This window comes from Equus caballus, chromosome 7, assembly GCF_041296265.1.
Source record: "Equus caballus isolate H_3958 breed thoroughbred chromosome 7, TB-T2T, whole genome shotgun sequence".
NCBI lineage: Eukaryota > Metazoa > Chordata > Mammalia > Perissodactyla > Equidae > Equus > Equus caballus.
The window spans coordinates 46,265,187-46,291,799 of record NC_091690.1 but is presented as its reverse complement, the minus strand read 5'-3'; the positions used below and the strand labels follow the sequence as shown (position 1 = coordinate 46,291,799).

Sequence of the window (26,613 nt, the reverse complement as noted above, 5' to 3'; positions counted from 1 at the left end):
TTGGGAAGTGTGTTTTTGTCATCTTCTAAAACGTACCACGAATATTTTCCTTTATCAATAAATATGATTCGGGGACCATTTTGACATTGTTGAAGAGTGAGACAACTTGGTTTTAGACCTGCCGGGGTCTGGGATGTTGGGCAGGATGAGGGGGACCTCTGTGGTGCTGGAATATTACACCTCGTGATTGCAGGAAGGTTACGGGCACGTGCACGTGGGATAAAGTGACACCGAACTGTACACACGCATTGTCCCAGTGTCAGGTACTCAGTTTAGACCTTGCAGGATCATCCCATAAAAATGTAAGCTTTGACAGAAACTGGGTGAAGGGTACACAGGACAGCTTGGTATCGTTTTTGCAACTGCCTGTGAGCCTATATTTATTTCAAAATAAGAACTTTGAGAAATCTGTTAATCGATAATAAATAGGCAGGTCTTTTCACTCTGAATCAAGATCCTTGTAGGGGCAAAGAGATCAGTAGAATCATTCCTCACATTTGGGAGGCCTTTTAAACACAGTATCACATCTTCTATCAAAAAGATATGAAAATCAGCCTCAGGCAGGGTTTTAGTGAAAATACTAGTGATGCTGTACAAATACTTAAAAGCAGAACTATGAGCTTCAGAGAAGTTAATCATGGGGCAGATCAGGGGAAGAAAGCATTGAGATAAGAGATTTCCTAAGTCAGCTCATGAAGACAGAAGTCATAGTAAAAACAGAAGTCTTTGTCACAAACAGACCAAGATCCGACGTCCTCCGTGGCTGGGCTTGCTGGACTCTGCACCATGAGAAAGAGATTTCTAAGGTTGCTGCCAGGTAGGAAGAATTATAACAACGATGAGAGAAGTATAAGCTAGCTGGGAACTGTCTTTACAGTTTGAGAATGTTCTCTGCTCTTTGCCCGATTTCTGGCTCGTTTTCCCACCATCTCTGTAAGGAAGAGCAGGGAAGAAGTTTTAAGAAGGATATTAGCTCAGTTCTGTTCAGTCCTCAAAGGAGAAAGTCAGTGAAACTCATTGCGAGGGCGAAGGTGGGGACTAAGGGATTTACCACCCATATTAGCTCAGGTTCTCCCGAGAAACAGAACCAACAGGATGTATCTCTCTCTCTGTCTCTGTCTGTCTGTCTGTCTATCTACCTATCTAGATTTACTTTAAGGACTTGCATCATGAGATTGTGGAGGTTGGAAAGTCCAAAACCTGCTGGCAGGCTGGAAACCCAGGGAAGACTCGATGTTGCATCTCAAGTCTGAAGCCAGTCTGGAAGCAGAATTCCCTCTTCCTCAGAGGGGGTCAGTCTTTTTTCTCTTAATTTCTTCTACTGTTTTGGTGAGGCCCACTCAGATTGTGGAGGGTAATCTGCCTGCGCAATGTCTACTGGTCTAAATGTTACTATGATCTAAAAATACCTTCACAGCACCATCTAGACTGGTGTTTGATCAAATATCTGGGTGCTGCGGCCCGGGCAAAGGGATGCATAAGATTAAACATCATATCACCTATGCCACTGTTTTTTGGAAGAGTAGACAACCAAACTCTCAGAAAAGTCTAATATTCTAAGAAAAACAAAGTCCTTAAGTCTATCAGCTTTGTGTGGGTCATGGAATGATCGGAAGCACAACACGAGTGAATTAGTGAAAACTGATACCTGTAAGGTCAGCTTACTTTTGATTAGTCTCTATTTCCTTCAATGTTTACGATAATACTGTCACCTTGTGGGTTAGATGTTACCTATATGTTGTCCTCACTGGTTGTAATTAGTTTCCTGGTTTTTATGAAAATAGCCGTATTTCTTACCATTTGCTTTCTGGAACACGATTGTTTTTAAAAATCTGCACATATTTGGCAGGGTCTAATGTGCAAAATACTGTGGGGCTTTGAAAGAAATGGAGAGCACAGTTAGCTTCTCCCAGATATGCACATTTTTAGGTGTGCGTGTATAACATCTCAGTAGACTAATGACCTTATTCACGCGCATGGGACATTAGGATCATTAGCTCCTGCTCTGGGGGCCACACTCCAGGAACAGGAGCACGGTTGACGGGCATCTGAGGCATGGGTCGCCTGCACAGCTTTCCCGAAGGGCAGCTCTGGGCTGGGTGTGGACTCGGGCAGCCTGGCCCCAGAGCCTGGCTCTCCTCAGCACCGGACGGAACCACAAGAGAAAAGGACATTTCGTGGGTGAGGAGGGCAGAGTAGAAGTCTAGGAATCTGACCTCTGAGAGAACCGAGCTGAGGGTGTAATTCCGCCTGACCCTGGATTATGATCCTTGCAGCTGTGTCTCAGGGAACAGGAAGGTAGTAGAGGAACAGGAGGGAAACTGCTCTTCCTTTCCTTCTTTTGCTCTTTCCTTCCCTTTAGCTGACGTACGTTGTCTGTCTGCTCTGTGTCAGGCACTGTGCTAACCCGTTGTTAGTCTTCACTAATCTATGGTCAGAATAAAGCTCACCCTATCACAGTTACCGTTGCACCCACTTTGCACTGGGGGAAGTGTGGGCAAAGGATGGGCAGCGTTCCTGAAGCCCTGCAGCCACGAGGCACCACGTCTGGGCTGCAGACGTGTGCGTGTCCATCTCCAAACCCATCCTCCACCAGGGTCCTCCGACACCTTGCACAGTGAGAACTGGCAGTGCAGCGTTAAGAGAAATTCATCTTTGCTTTCAGCCGAAAAGAAAAATCCCATAAAGGCATACAGATCTGAAAAGATTTTCAGCTCACGTGGATGTGATGACAGACCCTGTGAGGCAGACTGGTTGTGGCCTGTAAAGCAGATTTCATTCCTTAGCGCCCATAGCGGCTTTCACCCCACAACACCTGCTCAGTGACTCATTTCTCAGGACTGGCCTGGGGGCCAAGGGGGAAGGCTGTGTCCTCAGTGCACTAGAGGACGCCAGGAGCTCACTGGAGGAACCAGGAAGCCATGGCTGCTGTCCCTGGAGAGTCCACTCACCAGGAGAGAGTCGCTCTACCTGCAGCTTCCTTAGTTCCCACTCCTCACCTGTCGTCACCTCCCCCTCCTGATTCCAGGGCTCCGTGCCCTGCTGATATCCCTGTGGCTGTGGCTGTCAGTGACCGAGTCCTCGGGGAGTCCTGGGGGATGGAGGGAGGGGCTGAGTCCTCAATTCCAGTGAAGTACAGGAGCCTTGGAGATGCTGCTCGAAAGCCGTGCACTGCAGGACAGAGCTACCTCCACAGGAGGCAATGGTCGTGCGGACAGAGATTAAAATTGGAGCTTAACTCTCCTCTCTTTGTCATTTCTCTGTTTTTTCTGGCCCAGGACTCTCAGTGCTGCTGTTGTTGCCATTGGGAGCTGCAGCCCTGAGTCCCGGAGGTGAGTCTGCTTGTCCAGCCCCATTTTGACATAAGCTGGGGCGTCCATGCTGGGGTCTGGGTTCTGTCACCAAAAAGCAGGGGAAATGAGCCTTATTCTGCAAGCGAGGCTCAGAGTTGGTCCTCTGGGGACAAGAGAATCTGTTTCTTACCCCCTAAATGTCCAGATTTTTCTGAGCTCTTCCTCCTTGTTGGGGGTCATCATTCTCTGCCCTCCTCTCCTCTACTCTTGCACCCCCCACTGACAGCTGACTTCCTCCATTCCATGGACTGTCTGACCGTGGTCCTTGTCCCACAGCCTCTGCCTCCACAGACTCTGCCCCTCCAGGCTGTGCCCCCTGGTGCCCTCGGAACTCCATATGTGTCAGTGCCACCGCCTGTCGCTGTCATCTGGGATTCACCTCCTGGTCTGGGGAGATCATCACCAACCCTGCAGACAGTTGTGACGGTACTGTGGGGGCTTGGGGTCTTGGGAGCACATGGGGACGGTGCGGGGAGACTGAGGGGCATCCAGAGCCCTCAGCCCTGAGAGCAGCACAGAAGCACGTTGTCAGGGATGAGACAGGAGACAGGCAGGGGAAGTGTGAGGGACGTGGGCACCTGCTTTCATGGTCAGTAGGGAGAGTGTCGTGAGCTCACACAGGGCAGCTGGGCTCTGAGGGCTCCGAGTGCTGCTCTGCCCCTGACTGGCTCTCCGACATTCGGGAAATTAGCTCTCCTTTCAGTTTGCTTGTCTGTGAGTTGGGGATAATCACTGCACCTGCCCCACGTGGATGGTGTGAGATCTAACATTTCTGTGTGGGAAGAACAGGGAAAGACTAGTACATAGCGAATTGTCAACAAATGAGAGCTATCATCATTGTTACTGCTGTTATTATTGTCATTATTCTAATAATACAAAGAAACGGGAGAGATAATGGAAGCAGCAGGAGGAAAGACACAGCCTGGGCCAGGGAGCTCAGGCCCTTTTACCAGCCAGAGCTCGCCAGGAACCCAGCTCACAACCACGATCTCCCACCTCCTGCTCACAGCAGCCCCGTGAGGCAGACAGGGCTAGGCTTGTGGTTTAAATGATCAGATTTGGTGGAAAGAGATCAAGTGACTTTTCCAATTCCTACAACTAATCATGTGGTCGAATCGAAATCCAGGTGTAAAATGAAGCGTTTTCCTTCTTCAACAATACAGCGTCATAAAAGGATGTTATACCATTTAAAAATAGTTCAGATGGTAAATTTTATGTTGTGCATTTTACCACGATTTTTAAAAATGGGAAAAGAAGAAAATTATACTGTTTTTACACTAGGAAATACTCCTCATTGACTCAAAATGGTCTTGGATGTTTATTTATTGATAATGAAGGGAAAAACACTCCCTATAGATTTGAAAAAATGAGAGAAAATACCCCTAAAAGTTTCAGTAGTCTGTGGAGTGGATTATGTATAATTTCTCTTGGTTTCCTAGTATACGTGTGTTATTTAATATTTGAGGGAAAGTAAATTTTGTCATGTGGAAAAAGCCGATGTTGTTGTGACAACAGCCCAGCCATCCATGACCCTGGCGGTGTTCCTAAAGGCTCCTCTGTGTGTGCGTGTGTGTCTCACGGAGATTTGTAGACAGGTGACCATGGACAGGAGACCCTGCTGCTAATGCCCCTGGATCCTGGCTCCTGTCAGGGAGGGCGCCTGTCAGGTGGAGATGTCCCATCCTCATGTCTCCCCCGATCCCTTGCACCTCATTCTTCAGGGTCCCACACTTGGCTTCACACCCTCCCATCAACCTTGGGAACAGATGTCCAGCCATTGCCGCCATCATAGAACAGAGGAGGGAAGCCCCATTGCCAGGTGGGGGTTGAACACGAATCCCTCAGGCATGCGTCCCTCCTGCATCCTGTCCTGTTCTGGTGCTGACACCCGCAGCCTGGGTCTGGGCCTTAGAAGGGAAGTCTGCAGGTGCAGAGAAGAGAGCTCCCATCTGGGGGAGACCAGCTGTGTGCCTGACTCGCCATGACACTGTGAGTCCTCTCAGGCACTGAAGTCTCTGGTCCCCTCCTTGGATGCACGAGGGCCGCCATGCTGCCCTGCATGTTGATTTATTTTGCATCTGCGGTTCTTACTAAGCTGATGCTGTTTTCAGTTACGCTGTGCAGCCCCTGCTTTGTGGGTCCTGAGCTGCTCAAAGGGGATGTGGCTCATGGGCATCTTTCTTCTCATGATGGGAGAACAAGGAGACAGAAGATGCCAGAAGACACCACGATGACTCAGCCATGAGCAGCTTGTGCTGCTTCCTCATTTCACATCCACCACAGGCTCTGATAAGGGGAGACTTCCCTCAGGGGTGGAGACTGCAAGACTCCCCTAGAGACATCCTGAGGCATCTGGCAAAGGCCTGACCTGGGGAGCTGGGGGAGTGCCTGATGGGGAGTGTGGGTGCACTTGGGCCACTGTGAGTGAAGGGTGATGGAAGCCAGCGCTGGGCAGGCTCCTGACCACCTGGCTTTATCCCCAGGTGTGAATGATGAGCGTGGCCCAGGACAGCCCCCACTATGCTCCCTCCCCTTCCTCGGCATCGAGAGTGGCCTTCAATGCCACTGTCACCCTGACTGGAGTGCACTCCCAGGTCCCCAGTGGTGCTGAGAGCATCCCAGGGGAGGGTCCGGAGCTGAGTCAGTGCCTCCGTCTACCCCTCCAGCTGTGGAGAGGGGTGCACACCTCCTTCCAGCCCCTGTCATGGGACAGCAGAGTTTCTGAATCTAGGTGCCCTCAGGCCCAGCCAGAGAGCGGAGATGAGCAGACAATTAGCAGAATTTCTGGAGCAGATGGCTCCAGCCGAGCTGTGTCCCAGGGGTGCCACCCGGGAGCTGAGTTCTGTGCCGTCCCCGTGGCAGGGTGAGCCTGGGCCAGGGTCTCTGCTCTCTGGGAACTCTCACCTTTGGGAGGTGACCCTCTGCCCTGTTGTGTTCCAGACGTCAACGAGTGTGAACCACCCTTGGCCATGTCCTGTGGAAAATTCGCGGATTGCCAGAATGTGGACGGGAGCTACTACTGCACATGTGCCCCCGGATATGGGCTTGTTTCTGGGGCAACAACGTTCAGAAACGAGAGTGAGAACACGTGTCAAGGTAAGAACCACCCGCGTCTGCCATCCCCTTATCCATGAGGCTTGGAGTCATTTGCGCCACTTTCTCTAGGTAGCAGAGGGCCGTCCTGGCACCAACCAAGTCACTTGCCGTCTTGAACTGCAAGGCTCAGAACCCTCCACAGAGGGACACTTCTGCAATTTTGAATGTCGTCCTTGCCCACATGGCATCTTATTTTCATGAAACAAAAGAGAGGGTTGGCATCAAGAGACCTCACGGGCTCACAGCGTGTTGGTACCAGCACAATATTCAACCTCTTCAGTCACTGCCAGAAGCCCACAGGGGCTCGGCCACACCTGGAGCACCCTCAGAGCCCCCAGGCCATGATGGACCCAGGAGCCCCGTCCAGAAACACGAGACGGGGGAGATTCAAGGGCAGGTACGCATTGCCTGGCTGGCTCTGGCCCTGGCCAACATCCCCACCTGGTGAAGACGTCTCCTGGCACCTGACCCGGTGGGTCTGCCTCCATCGACTTCTCTGAACAAGGCTCTGCCCGGACCCTCCCCAGTAATTTCAGCTCATGGCCCGTGGGCAGTGCGGATGACCGGGACCTGGGGGGAGCAGGGTCAGAGGTGGACAGCGTGACCTAGAAACCACCCCACACAAACTCAGAGAATCGGGTGACAGAAGAGCTCCATGAGGACCAAATGGCAAGAGAGGGTGTCATCATGGACCATCGCCCCAGGCTGACCCTCTCCAAGGGGGTCAAGCCCGGCTCCACATTGACCTGGACCACTTGGGCCCAGAAGATGGAGGGTGAAACAACCCCACGGGGTGCACAGTTCTGCATCTCTGTGGGGAGGCTGAGGGCTGAGAAGACAGAAACCTCTGCCGCCCCTCACCCATCAGCACCTGCTCCCCTTCCAGCCACCCAGCCCTCGCCCACCGCTGGCCTTGATCTGATGTGAATCTCTCCACTTTTGTCAGTCCAGGGGACATCTTCATGGGAATCAGGAAAAGGCACCTTCAAAGCCCCAAGGCTGCCTTGCCAGATGTCAGTCAGCCCCACTGTCCACCCAGCCTGGCACCCGCTGTCTGGGTCGCCCTGGACTGTCCAGCACCATCTCCACTCTCCCTTCTGCCAAACGCCTCCTTCTGCAGGGGCCTGGTTCAGGGGTGGCTCATGGTCCATTCCACGGGGCTGGAGTCTCAGAGTGAGCATGGATGGGAGAGCACAGTCCTGCCAGGCTCACAGGGATTCCAAGGAGAACTCAGCCAGAAGCACCCATCCTGAACAAGGCCATTGCTGGGTCCAGGATGGTGCTGCTCGGGGAATGCAGCAATTCCCTGCTCTCGATCCCAGAGAGGCCCACCTGGCCATTGACCGAATCCTCAGACGCAGGTGGCCTTGCTGTCCCCACCCCCGCTGGGAGCTGCTCAGGGAGGCTGAGGGAGTCACAGCTGGGGACAGGGAGGACTCAGACCACCTCCAGGCACTTCTGGACATCAGCACATCCAGGCCACCACATCCACCCACAGGCCTCCATGTGAATGAGAAAAGGTGCCCACTCACCCGGGAACAGACAGTGGGGCCTTCCAGATGCTTCTCTGCCAGGAAACGTGGCTGCCTCCCAGGCCCGAGGGCTGTTCACGGCTGCAGGCTGCGTCACCTCTCCTTCCCCTTGCAGACGTGGACGAATGTCAGCAGAAACCCAGAATCTGTAAAGGCCGCAGTGTCTGACCAACACCCTGGGCAGCTACACCTGCACGTGCCCGCCCTGCTTGGAGCTCAACCCAAAGGACCTGAATCTGTGCACAGGTAGAGCCCCGGGGAGGCACCGAGGCTGAATGCACTGGGAAGGAGCTTAGGCGGGTCCTGCAGCCCGAGGAGGAGCCGATCCTCAGGCCTTGGGATGCTGACACCTGCTGAGCCTGCCCAGGGCCCACCTCCCTGAAGGTCCCCACAGAGCAGGGAGGAAGCCCGGCCTCTGGGCCTGGGTCCCCTGTGGAGCCCCCTGCCCCTGAGAGCACCCCCAGACCTCGCCCCTTCCTCGTATGTCACATGGGAACAGAGGAAGCTGTCATTTCCACTTTCCAGAAAGGGAACCTGGACCAGGGCCCAAGAAGGAGCCGGCAAGATTCCTTGGTCAAAAAGTGCAGCCCCGCCCCGTAGCTGAGCGGTTAAGTTCACGAGCTCTGCTGCAGGTGGCCCAGTGTTTCGTTGGTCCGAATCCTGGGTGCGGACATGGCACTGCTCATCAAGCCACGCTGAGGAAGCGTCCCACATGCCACAAGTAGAAGGACCCACAACAAAGAATATACAGCTATGTACCGGGGGACTTTGGGGAGAAAAAGGAAAAAAATAAAATCTTTAAAAAAAGAAAAGTCCAGCCCCCACGCCTCAGTTTCTCTCCTGGTTTCCCTGCCTGTAAACTGGGGGCCATGGTCCCTGCAAGGCCACGTTGCAGGGAGGCCACTATATGGTGCTTTGAGGGTGAAGGTGAAAGTCACCAGGTGGTGGCGCATGCAATAATGCTGGGGTCCTAGTGCCGGGCAGTGAGGGGTGTGCAGTGAGTGGAGGGCAGGGCCTGACCCTCTGGCTTTGTCCTGAGATGTGAACGAATGTGCCTCGGGGCACAATCCCTGCCACAGCTCCACCCACTGCCTCAGTGTCTTGGGCGGCTACAAGTGCGCTGCCACCCTGGCTGGAAGCCGGGTCCTGGGTCCCCCAAAGGCCGAGACAGCACCATCTGTGCAGGTCCAGAGCTTGGCGGCTGCACTCCTGGGGACCCCCTCCCAGAACAGCTGCTCCCATACCTGATGGCTCCCACTTGGACCCAGCAGCATGAAGGCTGGGGGTGGCTGTGGGGCCAGGCACTAAGCATTTAGAGACCAAATGGGAAAAGATCCGGGGGTCCTGGGGAAGGAGCTGGGGTACCACGGGGAAGGCTCCCAGGACCCCAGGCAGCAGCTAATTACTAACTGGGGTGAAGGTTCCCACTATTTCACAACCTGCACATCCGTCTGGCTCACCTGCTGTGTCACATTTGCACTCCCCATGACCTGTGGTCACCACTCAGGGTGTGCCGTCACCAGGTGGCGTCGCCTCCAGCCCAGGGGGCAAGCGGATGCAAATACGGAGAAGGGGGCAGGGCGTGGAGGGGTGAGGGCCCTCCTCCAGGCTGTGACCTGGCCTGACCCCGTTTTCATGTCCCCAGATGTCGACGAGTGCAGCTCTGGTCAGTACCAGTGCCATAACTCCACCGTCTGCGTCAACACCGCGGGCTCATACAGGTGCCGCTGCCACCCAGGGTGGACACCCCTGCCGGGGCTCCGGGACAACCAAAACACCACCGTGTGCGAAGGTACCTGATCTGACCTGACCCCAGATCCCATCCCAACAAGCACAGACCCTCTAACCCCTAAAGAACCCCTGTCTGTCCCCTGCAGAGGTGTCCTTCCCCACCTGGACTCTGCCCCCCGGAATCCAGAGCCAGGTGAGTGGCTCCAGCAGGGACCGGGAGGCAGGAATCCCCCCGTGCAGCCCGCTGTGTCCGCCCCTTTTCCCCAAGCTCCCCGCCCACCCTCGAGGCTCCCTTGGGGCAGAGCTGGTGCGCGCTTAGCGGGTAGACAGGCAGGAGCCCGTATGTCATTTTAAATTTCCTGGTAGCTATGTTAAAAAAAAGTACAAGTAAACAAGGCCAATTACTGAGAAAATGGACTTTAACCCAATAGATCCAAAATATTACCATTTCAAGACAGAATCATAAAAATGTCACTGAGATATTGCACATTCTTTTGAACTAAGTGTTGGCAATTTTGCTGCATATTTTACACTTCAAGCTTGGCTCCATTTGGAGCAGCCTCATTTCCAGAGCCCGACGGCCACGTGGCTTGTGGCGACTATTCTGGATGGAGGGGCAGGAGTCTGGTCCTGAGGGACGTCGAGCACCATGGCTGTGACACACAGGCCACAGGCTGCGCCCTCACTGGTCTTCTGGCTCCTCCAGGGTCTCGATGGCACCCGCGTGTGCTCCCCAGCCCCCGGGTGGTCCTCCCATGTCCCTGGTGAGGAAGAGCAGTGTCATTCAGGTGGCCCCTGTGGTGCGATGACCCAGCGGCTGTCACCCACCACCCCCAGGACCTCATCCAGTCAGTGGACGAGCTGCTGAAAGCCCCCGGGGACCTGGAGACCCTGGCCCTGCCTGACCGGCACCACACGGTCACCCACCTGCTCTCGGGCCTGGAAGAAGTCCTGAGGACCCTCGCCAAGGCCGTGCCTGGAGGCTCCTTCACCTACCAGTCTCCTGAAGGCACAGGTGAGGCCTCGTCCTGCCCTGCCCGCCCCAGCCCTACACGCATCCTGCTCCAGACCCCCAGTCACTGCCCCTCTCCCCTCAGAGCTGTCCCTGGTGATCCAGGAGCAGGGGCACGGGAACGTCACCCTGGACCATAGCCATGCATGGATGGTCCTGGACTGGGCCGTGGCGGCTGGGGCTGCGGGGTCGGGTAAGGCAGGTTGTGGGGGCACCCGTGGAGAGGGAGGGGGCTGGGATGTGGCTAGGGGTGAGGGTCAGACGGGCTCCCCTGGAATGGCCAGCCTGGATGAGGCATCTCAGGGAGGAGGGAGGGCAGACGGGCCGGTGTGTCTGTCTGCAGGCCCCGCCGTGGCAGGCATCCTCTCCAACCCCAACATGCAGAAACCACTGGCCAACGCCTCCCTGCAGCTGGACCCGGAGAGGCAAGCCGAGCTGGAGGAGAGCCACGACAGCCCCCTCCGCGGCAGCCAGTGGAGGCTCCTCTCGGCTGTCAAGTCAGTCTTTCTGAGCAACACGAACACGATGAAACTCGACCCCAACGTCACCGTCATCTTCTCCCACCGTGTGAGTCCTGGGGCGGGGAGGGGTCAGCCCCACTGCTCACCCAGTAGCCAGGGTCAGAGTGGTCCTTCTGTAGCCCACCTGCACCCACTCTGTTCCTTCCTCAAACCTCAGGGCCTTTGCGCTTGCTGTGCCCTCTGCCTGGGACACCTTTCCCTCACGTGACTCAGCCCTTTACGTGTTTCCAGTGTGTTCAAATGTCACCTTCTCTTTTACGCCGCCCCTGACCTCCTTATTGAAAGTTACAACCTGGAGCCACAGCTCTCCTTTCCCTACGCTGTGTCTTTCTTTTTATATTTTTAAATGGCACCTAACACCTTCTAACACACTGTCTAGTTTACTTACGTATCTGGTCTATTATTTACCTTCTGTCTCCCCGAGCATGTCAGTCCCCCAGGGCAGGGACGTGGGTCTGCCCTGGTCACTGCTGTGCCCCCTCCTGGCCCACGCAGCAGGCGCTCAGTGGGCAGCTGCAAATGAAGAACAGCCTCCTCGGCCTCAGCCCGCGCTCAGGACCCAAGAGGGGCTCCAGGCTAACCTCTCCGGTCACCTCCACCTGCCCACAGCCAGAGACGCCTGGGCCACGGCAGGAGCTGATCTGTGCCTTCCGGAAGCGAGCTGACGACAGGGACGGGCACTGGGCCACCACTGGGTGCCAGAGGCTGGGCAGCTGGAGCAGCAGCACCACCAGACAGGGCCTCTTGCCGGCAAATAGCCCCATTGACACAATAGTGAACCACAAAGGTGTGGAGGTGAGGGCCCTGGGAGGGGCTGCGTTCAGTGTATGTCACACTACAACCAATTCCCACAGATGCAGCAGCTTAAAGACCCACAGATGTGTCACCCCGAGTCTCTGCAGGTCAGCAGTCCTGCATGGTGCAGCTGGCCTGTCTGTTGGCATCTTACAGGTCTTACAAGCCTCTCCTCTGAGGCCTGGGGTCCTCCTCTGCACTTCGTGTTGTTGGGGGAAATCAGCTCCTTGCGGTTGTAGGACTGAGGTCCCACTTTCTTGCTACCTGGCAGTGGGGGACCATACTCAGCACCTGGGGGCCGCCTGCATCCTTTCTCGTGTGGTTGTCTCCTGGGCTCTCTCACAAGGTGTCAGTGGTCCTATCTGGAGGCCAGCAGCTGAAGCTCCCTCACATCAAAACTCGCTTGGCCTTTGAGTGTCTTTCTCCAGGAAAAGCCCAGATATTTCAGGGTCTCACCTGGTTAGACCAGGCCCACCCAGGATAAACTCCTTCTCTTCAAGTCAGTTGATGTAGGGCCTGATGTGGGACCTCCATCTGCCATATGCCTTCACAGCAGCTCTCGATTGGCTTTTGCTGGAAACCTGGAAGAAGGGGTGTGTTCACCCAGGGGCAGGGATATGGTCGCCAAATTAGACCTCTGCTCACCTCAGGGGTCTCTGGTGCAGCAGTGCTCAGGGGCTGCACAAAGGACGACTTGGCAGAGGGCACCAGGGGAGTCAGCGAGAACAGGTGGGTCGTGGGCCGTGTTGGCCTCCTCCCATGACCGGGTGAGCTGGTGAGTTCCTCTAGGTCACCAGACCAGAGACTCACTCAGGTGACCTCTAAAGGAAAATGAGCCCTTGTGAGAGGCAGGGCTTCGTCCAGGCTCTGAATCTATCAGTTCACAATCCCATAGTGTCCTAACGTTCTGAACCTGTAGGTGCTTAGTCAAATTTACCTGGCTCCTCCATTCCTAAATTTTTCTATGCCTAAAAGTAAAAAGAAAAATGGTGGAAGGGCCATTACCCCAGAGCAGGAAGGAGTGACTGTGGTCTCCTCTTTGCTGGGTCCCAGGAGGAGGATCCCGTGCTGGATGTGATCACCCACGTAGGGCTGAGCCTCTCTCTGCTGTGCCTTCTCCTGGCGGCCCTCACCTTCCTGCTGTGCAGAGCCATCCAGAACACCAGCACCTCCCTCCACCTGCAGCTCTCACTCTGCCTCTTCCTGGCCCACCTCCTCTTCCTCACGGCCGTCGACCGAACGGAGATCAAGGTACTGACCCGGTCCCAGTGGATCCTCCTGTCTGCCCCAGGGGGTGCTGAGTCCATGGAGCCATGCTGCACTGGATGCCTTAATGAAATGATCTTGGGTCCCGGGGAAGGTTAGAGGGTGAGTGACCAATGTCACATTGACTGATGCAACTAGATGACAAACCCTCTCTGACCGCTCCTTCATATGCATCAGACTTCTCCCCAATGGCAAGGCACGGGAGAGGTCCTGGGGCCATACTTCACCCCGACACTCCCTCCTGGTGAGGCCTCGCTCCTCCTCCAGGTGCTGTGCGCCATCATCGCGGGTGCCTTACACTATCTCTACCTGGCTTCCTTCACCTGGATGCTGCTGGCGGGCCTGCACCTCTTCCTCACTGCGCGCAACCTGGCGGTGGTCAACTACTCCAGTGTGAGCAGGTTCATGAAGAAGCTCATGTTCCCTGTGGGCTACGGGGTCCCGGCCGTGATCGTGGCCATTTCTGCAGCATCCAGGCCTCATCTCTATGGAACGTCAACCCAGTAAATGCACTTTCCCGTTTGTCCTTCTATTCTCCAGCATGACCTTGGCCAGCATAGCATTTGGATTATGCCAGAGCATAACATGCAGAGAGACACTAAGTAATAATCCCTAGGGCATTTTCTGGAGGAAGATAATAACAGTTAAGGAGAATGTCCTTCAATCTCTGACCTTGAAATTACAAAGATGAAATCCAAATTTAAAAAATCTAACCTCCCTCTACATCAAAATCCAAAGGATATTCCAATTTTTCATTTGAAAAAGTACAGCTGATTTAAGTAATGAAAATACTAGATTGTATCATAGTTAAGATTTATGAGGTGCTTATTTTTGGTCAGGCACTTTTCCAACCATTTTTGTCTGTGTTATCTTAATCAGTCCTCAGACCAATAGTATGAAGTAGACGTGTACTGTCACTTGTCCCATTTTACAGTTGAGTAAACTGAGGCACACATAGTTTAGGTGAATGCCCATAGGTGCACAGCTGCTAGGTAGCAGAGCTGGGATTCCAATCCAGACAGCCACGCTCCAGAGCTTGCAGTCTTTTATTTTCAGCTTTTCATACTAGGTTTATTGTTTTTACATTTTTATTGAACTATATTCCACATCCCTAAAATTTACCCCTTTAAAGTGTCCAGATGAGTGGCTTTTAGACTAACCATGGAGTTGTGCAGCCTTCGCCACAATCTGATTTTAGAACATTTTCAACTCCCCAAAGGAAAGCTCATGTACAGGAACATTCACTCCCCATTCCCACCACCCACTCCTCCGCCCCAGCCACCGACAGTCACCTGTCCACTTTGTGTCTCTGTGGATCTGCCTATTGTGGATATTTCACATAACTGAAGTCATGCATGTGATCTTCTGTGACCGGATTCTTTCACTTAGCATGGTGCGTTCAAGGTTCATCCATGTTGTAGTGAGTATCATGACTTCATTCTTTGTTGTTGTTGCTTTGTAAATAATATTCCATTATGTGAATATTCCACATTTTGTTTATCCATCCGTAAGTTTACGAGCATTTAAATTATTTCCAATTTTTTGGTATTATGAATGATGCTGCTGTAAACATACATGTACAAGTTTTTGTGTGGACTTGTGTTTTCATTTGTTTTGGGTGTATATCTACAAGTAGAATTGCTGGGTCATATGGCAAATCTATGTTGAGCATTCTGACAAACCACCACCTGTTTTCAAAAGTGTCCCACATTTTACATTCCTCTCAGCAATATATGAGAGTTTCAATATCTCCACATCGTTGTCAACACTTATTTTCTACATTGTTTGTTTTAGCCATCCTCATGAGTGTGAAGTGATATTTCATTGAGGTTTAGATTTACGTTTCCCTGATTACTAATGATGTTGAGCATCTTTTCATGTGCTTATTGACCATTTGCATATCTTCTTTGGAGAAATGCCTATTCAAATCTTTGGCCCATTTTTCAGTTGGGTTACTTGTCTTTTTGTTGTTGAGTTGTAAGAGTTCTTAATATATTCTGGATACTAGTCCGTTATGAATGTACGATTTGCAAATATTTTCTACAAATCTGTCTTTTCACCGTCTTCCTAATGTGCTTTCTTTAAAGCAGGAAAGTTTTTCATTTTCATGATGTCACATGTACCTATTTTCTTCTTTTGTTGGTAGTGCTCAGGATGTCATATCTAAGAAACCATTGCCTGAACAAAGGATGCAAAGACATTCTCCAGTTTTTTCTTCTAGAAGTTTTATAGTTTTAGCTGTTACAGATATGTCTGATGGCTGTTGAGTTAATTTTTCCATCTGGTGTGAGGAAGGGGGCCTAATTTTATTCTTTTGCATGTGGATACCCAGTTTTCCCAAGACCATTTGTTGACAAGGATGTTCTTTCTCCATTGAATTGTCTTAGCCTCCTTGCTGAAAATCAATTGACCATAGCTATTGGTTATTTAGGAGAATGTTTAATTTCTCCACGTTTGTGAAATTCAAATTTTCTTCTGTTGTAGATTTCTAATTTAATTCATTTCTGGTTAGAAAAAAATAGTTTGTATGATTCCAATTTTTAAGATTTTACTGAGGCTTCATTTAACACCTAACTTACGCTCTATCGTATCCTAGAGAATGTTCTTCATTCACTTGAGAAGAATGTGCCTTTTTCTGTTGTTGAGTGGAAAATTCTATAGAGTCTGTTAGATCTCATCGGTTACTGTGTTGTCCTAATATTCAATTTCTTTATTGATCTTATGCTTCGTTATTTATCCATTATTGAAAGTGATGTGGTATTAGTTCCTAGGGCTGTACTAACAAAATACTGTAAACTTGGTGGCTTAAAATAGGAGACACCTATGCTCTCACAGTTGTGGAGGCCAGAAGTCCGAAATCAAGGTGTTGGCAGGACTGCAATCCCTCTGAAGGCCCTAGGGGAGAATCCTTCCTTGCCTCTTCCAGCTTTGGTAGTTCCAGGCATTCCTCAGCTGGGGGCTGGATAACTCAGATCTCTGCCTCTGTCTTCCAATGCATCTGTGCATCAGTGTCTGAATATCCCTCTCTTTTCTCTTATAAGGACACTAGCTATTGGAATTAGGATCCACTCTAAATCGAGGTTGATCTCATACTGAGATCCTTAATTTAATTCCATCTTCGAAGACCCTATTTTCTAGTGAGGTCACCATCACAGGTGCCAGGGCTTAGGACTTGGACACATAATTTGAGGGGACACCAACAAACCCACTGTGTGTGGAAGTCTTCAACTACTCTTGTTGAATTGTCTGTTTCTCTCTTCCATCTTGGGTTTTGCTTCATGTATTAGGGACTCTTGTTTGGTGCGTTTATGTTTATATTCATTATATCTTCCTGATGGTCTGACCCACTTATTGTTATAAAATGTCCTGTTCATCTTTAAAAATTTTGTTTAAAGTTTATTTTGTCTAATGTTGACATATCCACGTTAGCTCTCATTTGGTTGCTCCTTCTATCCTTTAACTTTCAACTTATTTGTGTCTTTGAATCCAAAGTGTGTCTTCCAGTAGATACAAAAAATGTTTTAATCCATACTACCGTTCTCTGACTTTTGATTGTAGTGTCTAGTACGTTTATCTATAATGTAGTTACTGATGAGGTAGGGTTTGCATGCCATTTGATATTTCTTTCCTGTATATCTTATGTCTTTTTCTATTCTTCTATTCCTCATTTCTGTCTTCTTTTGTGTTAAGTAGACATTTTCTAGTGTACCTTTTGAATTCCCTCATTTCTTTTACTATATTTTTGAGTTGCCTGTGGATTGCAATGGCATTGACTTAATTTCAGTATTATACACAAACTTTCCTCCAGTTTTTCTCTGTTCCCTTCCTCCTCTTTTGTACTATTATTGTCACAAACCATTGACACAGTTTATAAGTATTGCTTTGTGCAGTTGTCTTTTAAAACAGACGAAAAGAGTTCCAAAGAAAAATATGTTTATAGTGCCTTTCATGATACCTATGTAGTTACATTTAGTGGCACTCTTTATTCCTTTATGTGGATCCCAGTTACTGTCTAGTGTCATTTCCTGTCAGCCTGAAGGGCTCATTTAGTATTTTCTGCAGGACAGTGCTGCTAGCAAGAATTATCTTATTTTTGTTTATCTTGAAATGACTTAATTTCTTTTTTTTTTTTCAAGGAGAGTTTAGCTGGATATGGAAGTCTTGGTTCACTATCTTTTTTGACTCTTTGAAGACGTTATCCCACTGCCTTCTGACCATTATGATGTCTGACAAGAAGTCATTTCTTGGTCTTATTGAGGATCTCCTGTACATGAAAAGTCAGTTTCCTCCTGCCACGTTCTAGGTTGTATCTTTGACTCTTCTCAGTAACCCTATGCCATGCTTAGGCGTGGCTCTCTTTGAGTTTATTCTACTTGGACTTCATTGAGCTTCTTGGATGTGTAGATTAATACTTTTCTTCAAATTCAGGGAGTTTTCAGCCATTCATTCTTCAGGTATTTTTCTGCCCTTTTGCTTTATCTTTCTCTGGGATGTCAATTATGTGTATGTTGGTGCAATCGGTCCTGTGCCACAGGTCTCTGAGCTTCTTCATTTTTCTTCATTCTTTTTTCTCCCTCTCCCTGAGTCTGCATAATTTCTATTGATCTATATTCAAATTCATTAATTCTTCTATTTTTTTTTTTTTTTTTTGCTGAGAAAGATTTGCCATGAGCTAACATCTGTGCAAATCTTCCCCTATTTTGTATGTGAGTTGCCACCCTAGCATGGCCACAAGTGGTGTAGGTCAAACCCTGGTGATCAAACCTGGGCCACTGAAGTGGAGCATGCTGAAGGTAACCACTACGCCACTGGGGCTGGCCCCATGAAGTCTTTCTTTTGCCAGCTCCATGCAGTTGAGCTACTCTGAATATTTTCTCATTTCAATTATTGTACTTTGCAACTCTAGACTCCCCATTTTGTTCCATTCATAATTTCTATCCCTTTATTCATATTCTTTATTTGGTTAGACTGCTGTCATACTTTCCTTCAATTTTCCAGATGTGCTTTATTTTAGTTTTTAAATATATTTATAATAATGCATTTAAAGATTTTGCATACTAAGACCAAAATCTGTGCCTCTTCAGTGACATATTCTTTTGGCTTATTTTTTCCATGTGTATGATGCATACTATTTTGTTTCTTCATATATATCATTCATTTTTGTTTAAAACTAGGTGTTTTAGATCATATATTGCAACACTCCTGTTATCAGATTCCTCAAAGGTTTGTTGTTGTTTGTTTGTTTCTCAATTTCCTAAACAAATTCTGCATATTGATCATTCTCTAAAGAGTATGACTTCTGAGTTTTCTGCTAGCTTCTTAAGGTTCTTGTTTCTTTTACTAATCCTGGGAGCCTACAGGGTCATACCTGGTTCAGGATACTTTAGTGGCTACTCAATGTCTGGTCATAAGATTTCCTTAAATGCCTTGCCTACGTGCTCTGCACTCTTTTACAAAGGCATCTGTGGGACAAGGCGAACCTGCCACTTTCAGGGGCATACAAAACAGTCTGAGCTTTCACTTCCTGATTGCACAAAGCCTCAAGGTCAGCCGGAGGTGAGAGGATGGTGTTTTCTTATTCCCAGTCTTTTCCTGAGCATGGGCACATCATTGTGCATCCTGAGGCTTCCAGGAATGTTTCTGAGTTTTTCAAAATTCTCTATGTTCCTTTAGTTCTCCAGCATTGGAGAGTATCTTTGAAATTCCCCAGACAAATCCTTGTTGACCCTGCTTAAAATCGCAGCCTTAGGCAGCTGGTGTGTGACAGCAGTTTGCTATTGGTTTGGAAATGCCCATGGAGTAGGCTTTTTTGTCCCCCACTGAGATGAACTATTGGTCACATCAAAAAGCCTCCAAACTTGGAGAAGAAAATGTTCCCAGGGAGTCAAAGGGTCTGGAAAAATGCTGACTGTGCTCTAAGGATGATGATGATACTGTTAACAGATCTCTGGATGTAGTCAGCTCCCTCTGTTGTCTGGAGTGCTGTCAACTTTTGGCTGCTGCACCACCAAGCTGGGGAGAGAAGGAATGGAAAAGGCTCCAAGTTGAAACTTCACAGACTCCTTCCTTTCCAGTCTTATTGAGGGTCAGCAGGTTCTCTTGGATAGGCTATTTTCAGTTTGTTCTGTGGCTTGGAGTAATTGCTAGAGTTTTGAAATGGTTGCTTTTAGCTGTTTTGCTTATATTCTTGTAGTTTTAGAAGGAGAGCAAGTTTACCAAGGCTCTCACTCCTCCATTCAGAAGTCAGTCTCCTGGGACATGCACTCTTAACCACGACATGCTGCTAAAACTTATGTTCACCTGCTCAGCTGAGCTCTTTCCAGGTGTCCTTCTCAGACACTTCAGTTCTTTCTTGATTACATTGTTCTCAGGATATAGTTTCTTGTCCTGAAGTGTCCTACCAACCTCTCCATTGTCCTGAAATGTCCCACCTCACTCTCCATTGTCCTGAAATGTCCTTCCTCCCTCTCCATTGTCCTGAAATGTCCCACCTCACTCTCCATTGTCCTGAAATGTCCTGCCTCGGTCTCCTTTCTCCTGAAATGTCCCGCCTCACTCTCCATTTTCTTGCTCTATACTTTGCATTAATGTTGGATCAAGAGTAGATTCTCTCACTGTCTGTTAGTAAAACCTTGAGCAATAGACATAAGCTCTCTATGCCTCGGTAACCAATCTGTGATCATAAGAGATCTGTTTGCACTGTTGTTAAAATTAAACTGAATTAACTCAATAATGAAAGACAAATTCAATATAAAATGGACTGACTTGAATTTGGACATTTCTTTAAAGGTATATAAAAGACCAATAAGTGCATGAAAAGATGCTCAACATATTAGGCATTAGCAAAATGCAAATTAAAAGCCACAAAATAAGATATCACTTCACCCTCATTAGTTTTAACACAAAATGAAAAAAAAAGACGGACAGTGGAAAGTGTTGCAAGGATGTGGAAAAATTAGAATCCTCACCCATTGCTGGCTGGTATTTAAAATAGTGCTGCTGTTTTGCAAAACAGTTTGACCGTTTCTCAAAGTTTGAATGTATAGCTACCACATGACCCAGCAATTCCTCTCCTAGGTATATTCCCCAAAGAAATGACAACATACGTCCACACAAAACTTGTACATGAATGCTCATAGCAGCATCATTCAAAGTAGCCAAAGTTGGAAATTAAATGTCCACTAACTGATGAGTGGGTAAAGGAAGTGTGGCATAGCATACAGTGGAATATTATTTAGCCATTAATAAAGAATAAAAAATATTATTCACCCATGAAAATATGCTGCAACATGAATGAGCCTTGAAAACTGTATGCTAAATGAAAGAATCGAGTCATAACAGATCACATATCTTATGATTCCACTCATGTGAAATGTCCAGAATAGGCAAACCATAGAGATAGAAAGTAGATTAGTGGTGCCCTGGGGCTAGGGTGGGGGTGGGATGCCTGAGAGTCAGAATGAGGTGTGGCTGCTAATGTGAAGGAAGTTTCTTTTTTTTCTATCAAAAGGATTTTGTTAATATAAAAATCACATATTTTGATTTTTAATATATGTTTAGTACCAATGGTTGCATACCATACCCCTTTTCTGCACACTGGTTTTCTTCATTTAACAACATATCTTGAAGTTTCTTCAGCTTCTTCCTTCCATTTTACAGATGCATAAGATTTTATTATATAAATTTTTCATAATTATAATAGCTAGCCTTGTATTGATGGACATTTACTTTATTTTCAATCCTTTAGTTTTATAAGCAGGTAGCAATTGCTAGAGCAGCATTTGTAATTTTTTAAAAAATGTTTTATTGAGGTCATATTGGTGTATAACATTGTGTAATTTCAGGTGTACGTTATTATATTTCAGTTTCTGTATAGACTGCATCATGCTCACCATCCACAGTCGAGTATTTATCCGTCTCCATGCATATGCACCCCTTTACCCTTTTCACCCTCCCCCATCACCTTCCCTTCTGGAAACCACTAATCGGTTCTCTTTCTCCATGTGTTTGTTCATCTTCTATGTGTGAGTGAAATCAGGCGGTGCTTGTCTTTCTCTGTCTGGCTTATTTCACTTAACATAATATGCTCAATGTCCATTCATGTTGTTGCAAATGGGACGATTTCATATCTTTTTATTGCTAAATAGAATTCCGTTGTGTGTGTGTGTGTGTGTGTGTATATATATATATATATATATATATATATATATATATATATACACCACATCTTCTTTATCCATTCATCAATTGAAGGACACTTGGGTTGCTTTCACATCTTGGCTGTTGTGAATAATGCTGCAGGGAACATAGGGGTGCATAAGTCTCTTTGAATTGTTGGTTTCAAGTCTTTGGATAAATACCCAGTAGTTGGATAGCTGGATCATATGGCACTTCTATTTTTAATTTTTTGAGAAATCTCCATACTGTTTTCCATAGTGGCTGTACCTATTTGCATTCCCACCAGCAGTGGAGGAGGGTTCCCTTTTCTCCACATCCTCTCCAACATTTGTTAATTTTTTGTCTTGTTAATCATAGCCATTATGAACAGGTGTAAGGGGATATCGCATTATAGTTTTGATTTGCATATCCCAAATAATTACTGTTGTTGAACCTCCTTCATGTGCCTGTATACCTTCTTTGGAAAAATGTGCGTTCATATCCTCTGCCCATTTTTGATTGGGTTGTTTGTTTTGTTGTTGTTGTTGAGTTGCATGAGTTCTTTATATATTTTTGGAATTAACCCCTTGTTGCATATACGATTTGCGAATATTCTCTCTCAGTTGGTGGGTTGTCTTTTCGTTTTGTTCATGATTTCCTTTGCCTTGTAGAGCCTTTGAGTCTGATGTAGTCCCATTTGTTTATTTTTTCTTTTGTTTCCCTTGCCTGAGGAGAAATAGTATTCAAAAAGATGCTGCTAAGACTTATGTCAAAGAGTGTACTGTCTATATTTTCTTCGAGGATTTTATGGTTTCACATCTTACTTTCAAGTCTTTAATCCATTTTGAGTTACTTTTTGTGTATGGCAAAAGATAATGGTCTACTTTCATTCTTTTTCATGTGGCTGCCCAGTTTTCCCAACACCATTTATCGAAGAGACTTTCCTTTCTGCATTGTGTATTCTTGGCTCCTTTGTTTAGTCTCGTATATTCTGTTTGCTTTATATTTCCATTTCCACTGTTTTTGTCTTTCAGTGTTTTTTTTTTTTAAGATTTTTTTTATTTTTTCCTTTTTCTCCCCAAAGCCCCCCGGTACACAGTTGTATATTCTCCGCTGTGGGTCCTTCCAGTTGTGGCACGTGGGACGCCGCCTCAGCATGGTCTGATGAGCAGTGCCATGTCCGTGCCCAGGATTCGAACTAACGAAACACTGGGCTGCCTGCAGTGGAGCGCGTGAACCCAACCACTCGGCCACGGGGCCAGCCCCGTCTTTCAGTGTTTTGAATATATCATTTCACTCTGTCCTAGCCTGTAAGGTTTCTGCTGAGAAAACTGCTGAAAGCCTGGTGGAGGTTCCTTTGTATGTGGTTTTCTCTCTTGCTTCCCTTCATGTTCTTTCTTTGTTGTTCATTCCTGACACTTTTAATAATATATGCTTTTGAGAGGATCTTTTCGCATTGAGGTATTAGGAGTTCTGTTTGCTTCGTATGTTCTGTTCCTATTGCTTCATACGTCCAGTTCTATTTGTTTTGTATGTCCAGTTCTTTCACAAGCTTTGGGGAATTTGCTAGTATTATTTCTTTAATAAGCTTTCTGCTCCTTTCTACCTCTCTTCTCCTTCTGGGCTACCTATTATCCTTATGTTACTTTTCCTAATTGAATCAGATATTTCTCATAGAATTGCTTCATTTTTTAAAAAACAAATCTTAGTTCTCTCTCTTCTTCCATTTGAATCAATTCTGGTTTTCTGTTTTTGAGCTCACTAATTCTTCCATCTGGTCTGCTCTATTTTTAATGCTTTCTACTTTATTTTTCATCTCATGAACTGTATTCTTCATCTCCAGAATTTCTCTTTGTTTTTTTAAAAAAGTGTTTCAATCTCTTTGGTGTAGTACTCCTTCTGTTCATTAATTTTATTCCTGAGCTCACTGAACTCTCTTTCTGAGTTTTCTGGTAACTCATTGAGTTTCTTCATGACAGCTATTTTGAATTCTATCTCAGTTAGATTGTAATCTTCTGTGACTTCAAGTTTGGTTTCTGGAGAGCTATCATTCTCCTTGTGTTCTGCCAAGTTACTCTCTTTTTCAAGGTGCTTGATGAGTTGATCCTCTACTGGTACATTTTTCGTAGTAAACACCTTTCTGATTTGGGTATGGCTTTGGCTACTTTGGTTCTGAGCTGGTTCTGGTGGTATTTGAGCCTGCACTTTCCACACTCCACTGCCCCTGCCAGGGGCATTGTCTGTCTCTTCCTTGTGCCACTTGTGCTTCTGAGGTGGCTGGTGCCTTGCTGCTTGTGATGTCACTGCCGTCTCAGGTGGTGCCACCAGGCTCACCAGTCTGCCAGCACTTCTGCTGCTTTCGGGGTCAACTGGGCCTCAGGTTCCCCCACGGGCTCTCCAGGGGCTTGGATGCTGCTGCCCTGTGCACCTCCTGTGCTGCTGCTCATGGCTTCTCTGAGGTGTGCCGGGTTCACCAGTGTCACTGTCACAGCTGGTGCCCTGGGGACCTGAGGACTTTTATTGCATCCCCTTACCCCTTCCGTGGGTGCCACCACTGGGTCTGTGTCACTGGTTCTGCTGTTGTTCCTGCAGCCTATGGTCACAGGTTCCACTTGCCACTGCTGCAGGGCGGGTGGGGGAGTGCAGGGGATATGCAGAGAAAGCTTGTTGCTGTTGATCACTCATGCACCCTTTGGTCTCTGGCACTTGCTGGTGTGTTTTGAAAACTCAGGTCAGGGCAACCTTCCCCAGGCAGGAAAATCTGAATTTCATATAATGTCCCCACCATTGGAAGGACTGGGCCACTGCTGGGGGAGGGAAAAAGGGCTGGTTCACTGGTCCCCCTCTGTGTCCTGATTCTCAGGGCCTGTGTGTGACCTGCTAGTTCTAGGGGGGAGGGATGGGGATAAGGCATGCCTGTTGTTTCTGCTCCTCCAGTGTCTGCTCACAGCCGAGTGTACCAGATCTGCTGGTGAGGGTCAGGGACCAAGCCGCACCTGGTGCTTCATCTCCTGCAGTCTCTGTTTGCAGGCACAAAAGGTGGATCCACGGGGTGATGGGCAATGACCACCCTGCACCTGTTGTTTCTGCCCCACATCGTGTGCTCATCGGCACATGCACAGGTGTGAGGACCCCTGCCCTGGATTGCTGCTGTGAGGGGAGGGAGAAGGGGCTGCTCCCCTAGTTCCTCTGCCTCTTTGGGGTCCAGTCCACCCACCTTCAGATGTATAGATCGTGGATCTCTCAGGCATCCTGTAACACTGTGTACGGAGTCTCTGTCCATCAACAGATTTCCAGTGGGTTGTAACTTAGAGGGGAGACAAAGGGAATAACTCACTCCATCACGATGCTGACATCACTCTGAAGTTTCTTTCTGAGGAGCTGAAAATTTCCTACAGTTACATTGTGGTGATGGTTGCACAACTCTGAATATACTCACGATCACTGAAATGCACAGTGTAAATCTGTGAATGTTACGGGTGCGAAATATGTCTCAATAAAGCCAGAAAAATGATTTTAGACTCAGTGGATGGGTTTTGCAGCAGGTGAAGGATAAATAAATTGAATAGTTCAGGAAAACCCTCTCAAACCACATTAGGTTCACGAGACTCTTGAAAACTTGAGTCCCATGAACCTAAAGAAATTACAGGCCCCTGCCTCAACACTGTTTCTCTCAGTGACATCCACTCATTGCTCATATCTCAACTAACCTGTAAATTCTGGTGGGAATCTTCACTAACCATCCTAATCTCTCAGGCCCAAAACTAAGCGGGACAACTATGATACATTCTCATTGCCCCACATTTTTGTTTATTGTCACGGTGTGTCTGACTGTGTGCCTCCTACTGATGTGAGATTTCAGGGGCTTAAAACGATATTTACCTTCCTTTTTTTTTATTGAGTTATTGATAGGTTACAATCTTGTGGAATTTCAATGTACATTAATGTTTGTCAGTCATGTTGTAGGTGCACCACTTCACCCTTTGTGCCCACCCCGCACCCCACCTTTCCCCTGGTATCCACTAAACTGTTCTTAGTCCATAATGTTAAATTCCTCATATGAGTGGAGTCATACACAGATTATCTTTCTCTCGCTGGCTTATTTCACTTAACATAATTCTCTCAAGGTCCATCCGTGTTATTCCAAATGGAATGATTTTGTTCTGTTTTGCAGCTGAGTAGTATTCCATTGTATATATGTACCACATCTTCTTTATCCATTCGTCTGTTGCTGGGCACTTAGGTTGCTTACACGTCTTGGCTATTGTAAACAGTGCTGCAATAAACATTGGGGTGCAGAGGACTTTTGGGATTGCTGACTTCAAGCTCTTTTGATAAATACCCAGTAGTGGGATGGCTGGATCGTATGGTAGTTCTATTTTTAGTTTCTTGAGGAATCTCCATGCTGTTTTCCATAGTGACTGCACCAGTTTGCATTCCCACCAGCAGTGTATGAGGGTTCCTTTTTCTCCACAAACTCTCCAACATTTGTTGCTATTAGTTTTAGATATTTTTGTCATTCTAGCGGGTGTAAGGTGATATCTTAATGTAGTTTTGATTTGCATTTCACTGATGATCAGCGATGATGAGCATTTTTTCATGTGCCTATCGGCCATCAGTATATCTTCTTTGGAGAAATGTCTGTTCATGTCTCCAGCCCATTTTTTGATTGGGTTGTTTGATGTTTTGTTGTTGAGTTGTGAGAGTTCTTTATATATTATGGATATTAAGCCTTTGTCAGATATATGACTGGCAAATATTTTTTCCAAGTTAGTGGGTTGTTTTTTTGTTTCAATCCTGTTTTCATTTGCCTTGAAGAAGCTCTTTAATCTGATGAAGTCCCATTCGTTTATTCTTTCTATTGTTTCCCTTCTCTGAGAAGACATGGTGTCCGAAAAGATCCTTTTAATACTGATGTCAAAGAGTGTACTGCCTACGTTTTCTTCCAGAAGCCTTATGGTTTCAGGTCTCACCTTTAGGTCTTTAATCCATTTTGAGTTTATTTTGGTGAATGGTGAAAAAGAATGGTCAATTTTCATTCTTTTACATGTGTCTTTCCAGTTTTCCCAGCACCATTTGTTGAAAAGACTTTCTTTTCTCCATTGTATGCCCTCAGCTCCTTTGTCAAAGATAAGCTGTCCATAGATGTG

The 26,613-nt window shown here is 47.7% G+C and overlaps 1 protein-coding gene across 1 annotated transcript in view; it reads left to right on the top strand.

Annotated features, from left to right (window-relative positions):
* The first annotated feature begins 707 nt into the window (after positions 1-707).
* LOC100064510 (adhesion G protein-coupled receptor E2) overlaps positions 708-26,613 on the top strand; it is a 39,134-nt gene continuing 13,228 nt past the window's right edge. The window contains exons 1-12 of the mRNA XM_023645190.2: positions 708-817; positions 3,279-3,332; positions 3,630-3,779; positions 6,294-6,449; positions 9,627-9,773; positions 9,859-9,905; positions 10,550-10,727; positions 10,810-10,917; positions 11,068-11,291; positions 11,855-12,040; positions 13,094-13,291; positions 13,574-13,809. Of these exons, the coding sequence (XP_023500958.1) occupies positions 787-817; positions 3,279-3,332; positions 3,630-3,779; positions 6,294-6,449; positions 9,627-9,773; positions 9,859-9,905; positions 10,550-10,727; positions 10,810-10,917; positions 11,068-11,291; positions 11,855-12,040; positions 13,094-13,291; positions 13,574-13,809 (1,715 nt within the window). The 5' untranslated portion in view covers positions 708-786. The remainder of the gene's footprint in view (positions 818-3,278; positions 3,333-3,629; positions 3,780-6,293; positions 6,450-9,626; positions 9,774-9,858; positions 9,906-10,549; positions 10,728-10,809; positions 10,918-11,067; positions 11,292-11,854; positions 12,041-13,093; positions 13,292-13,573; positions 13,810-26,613) is intronic.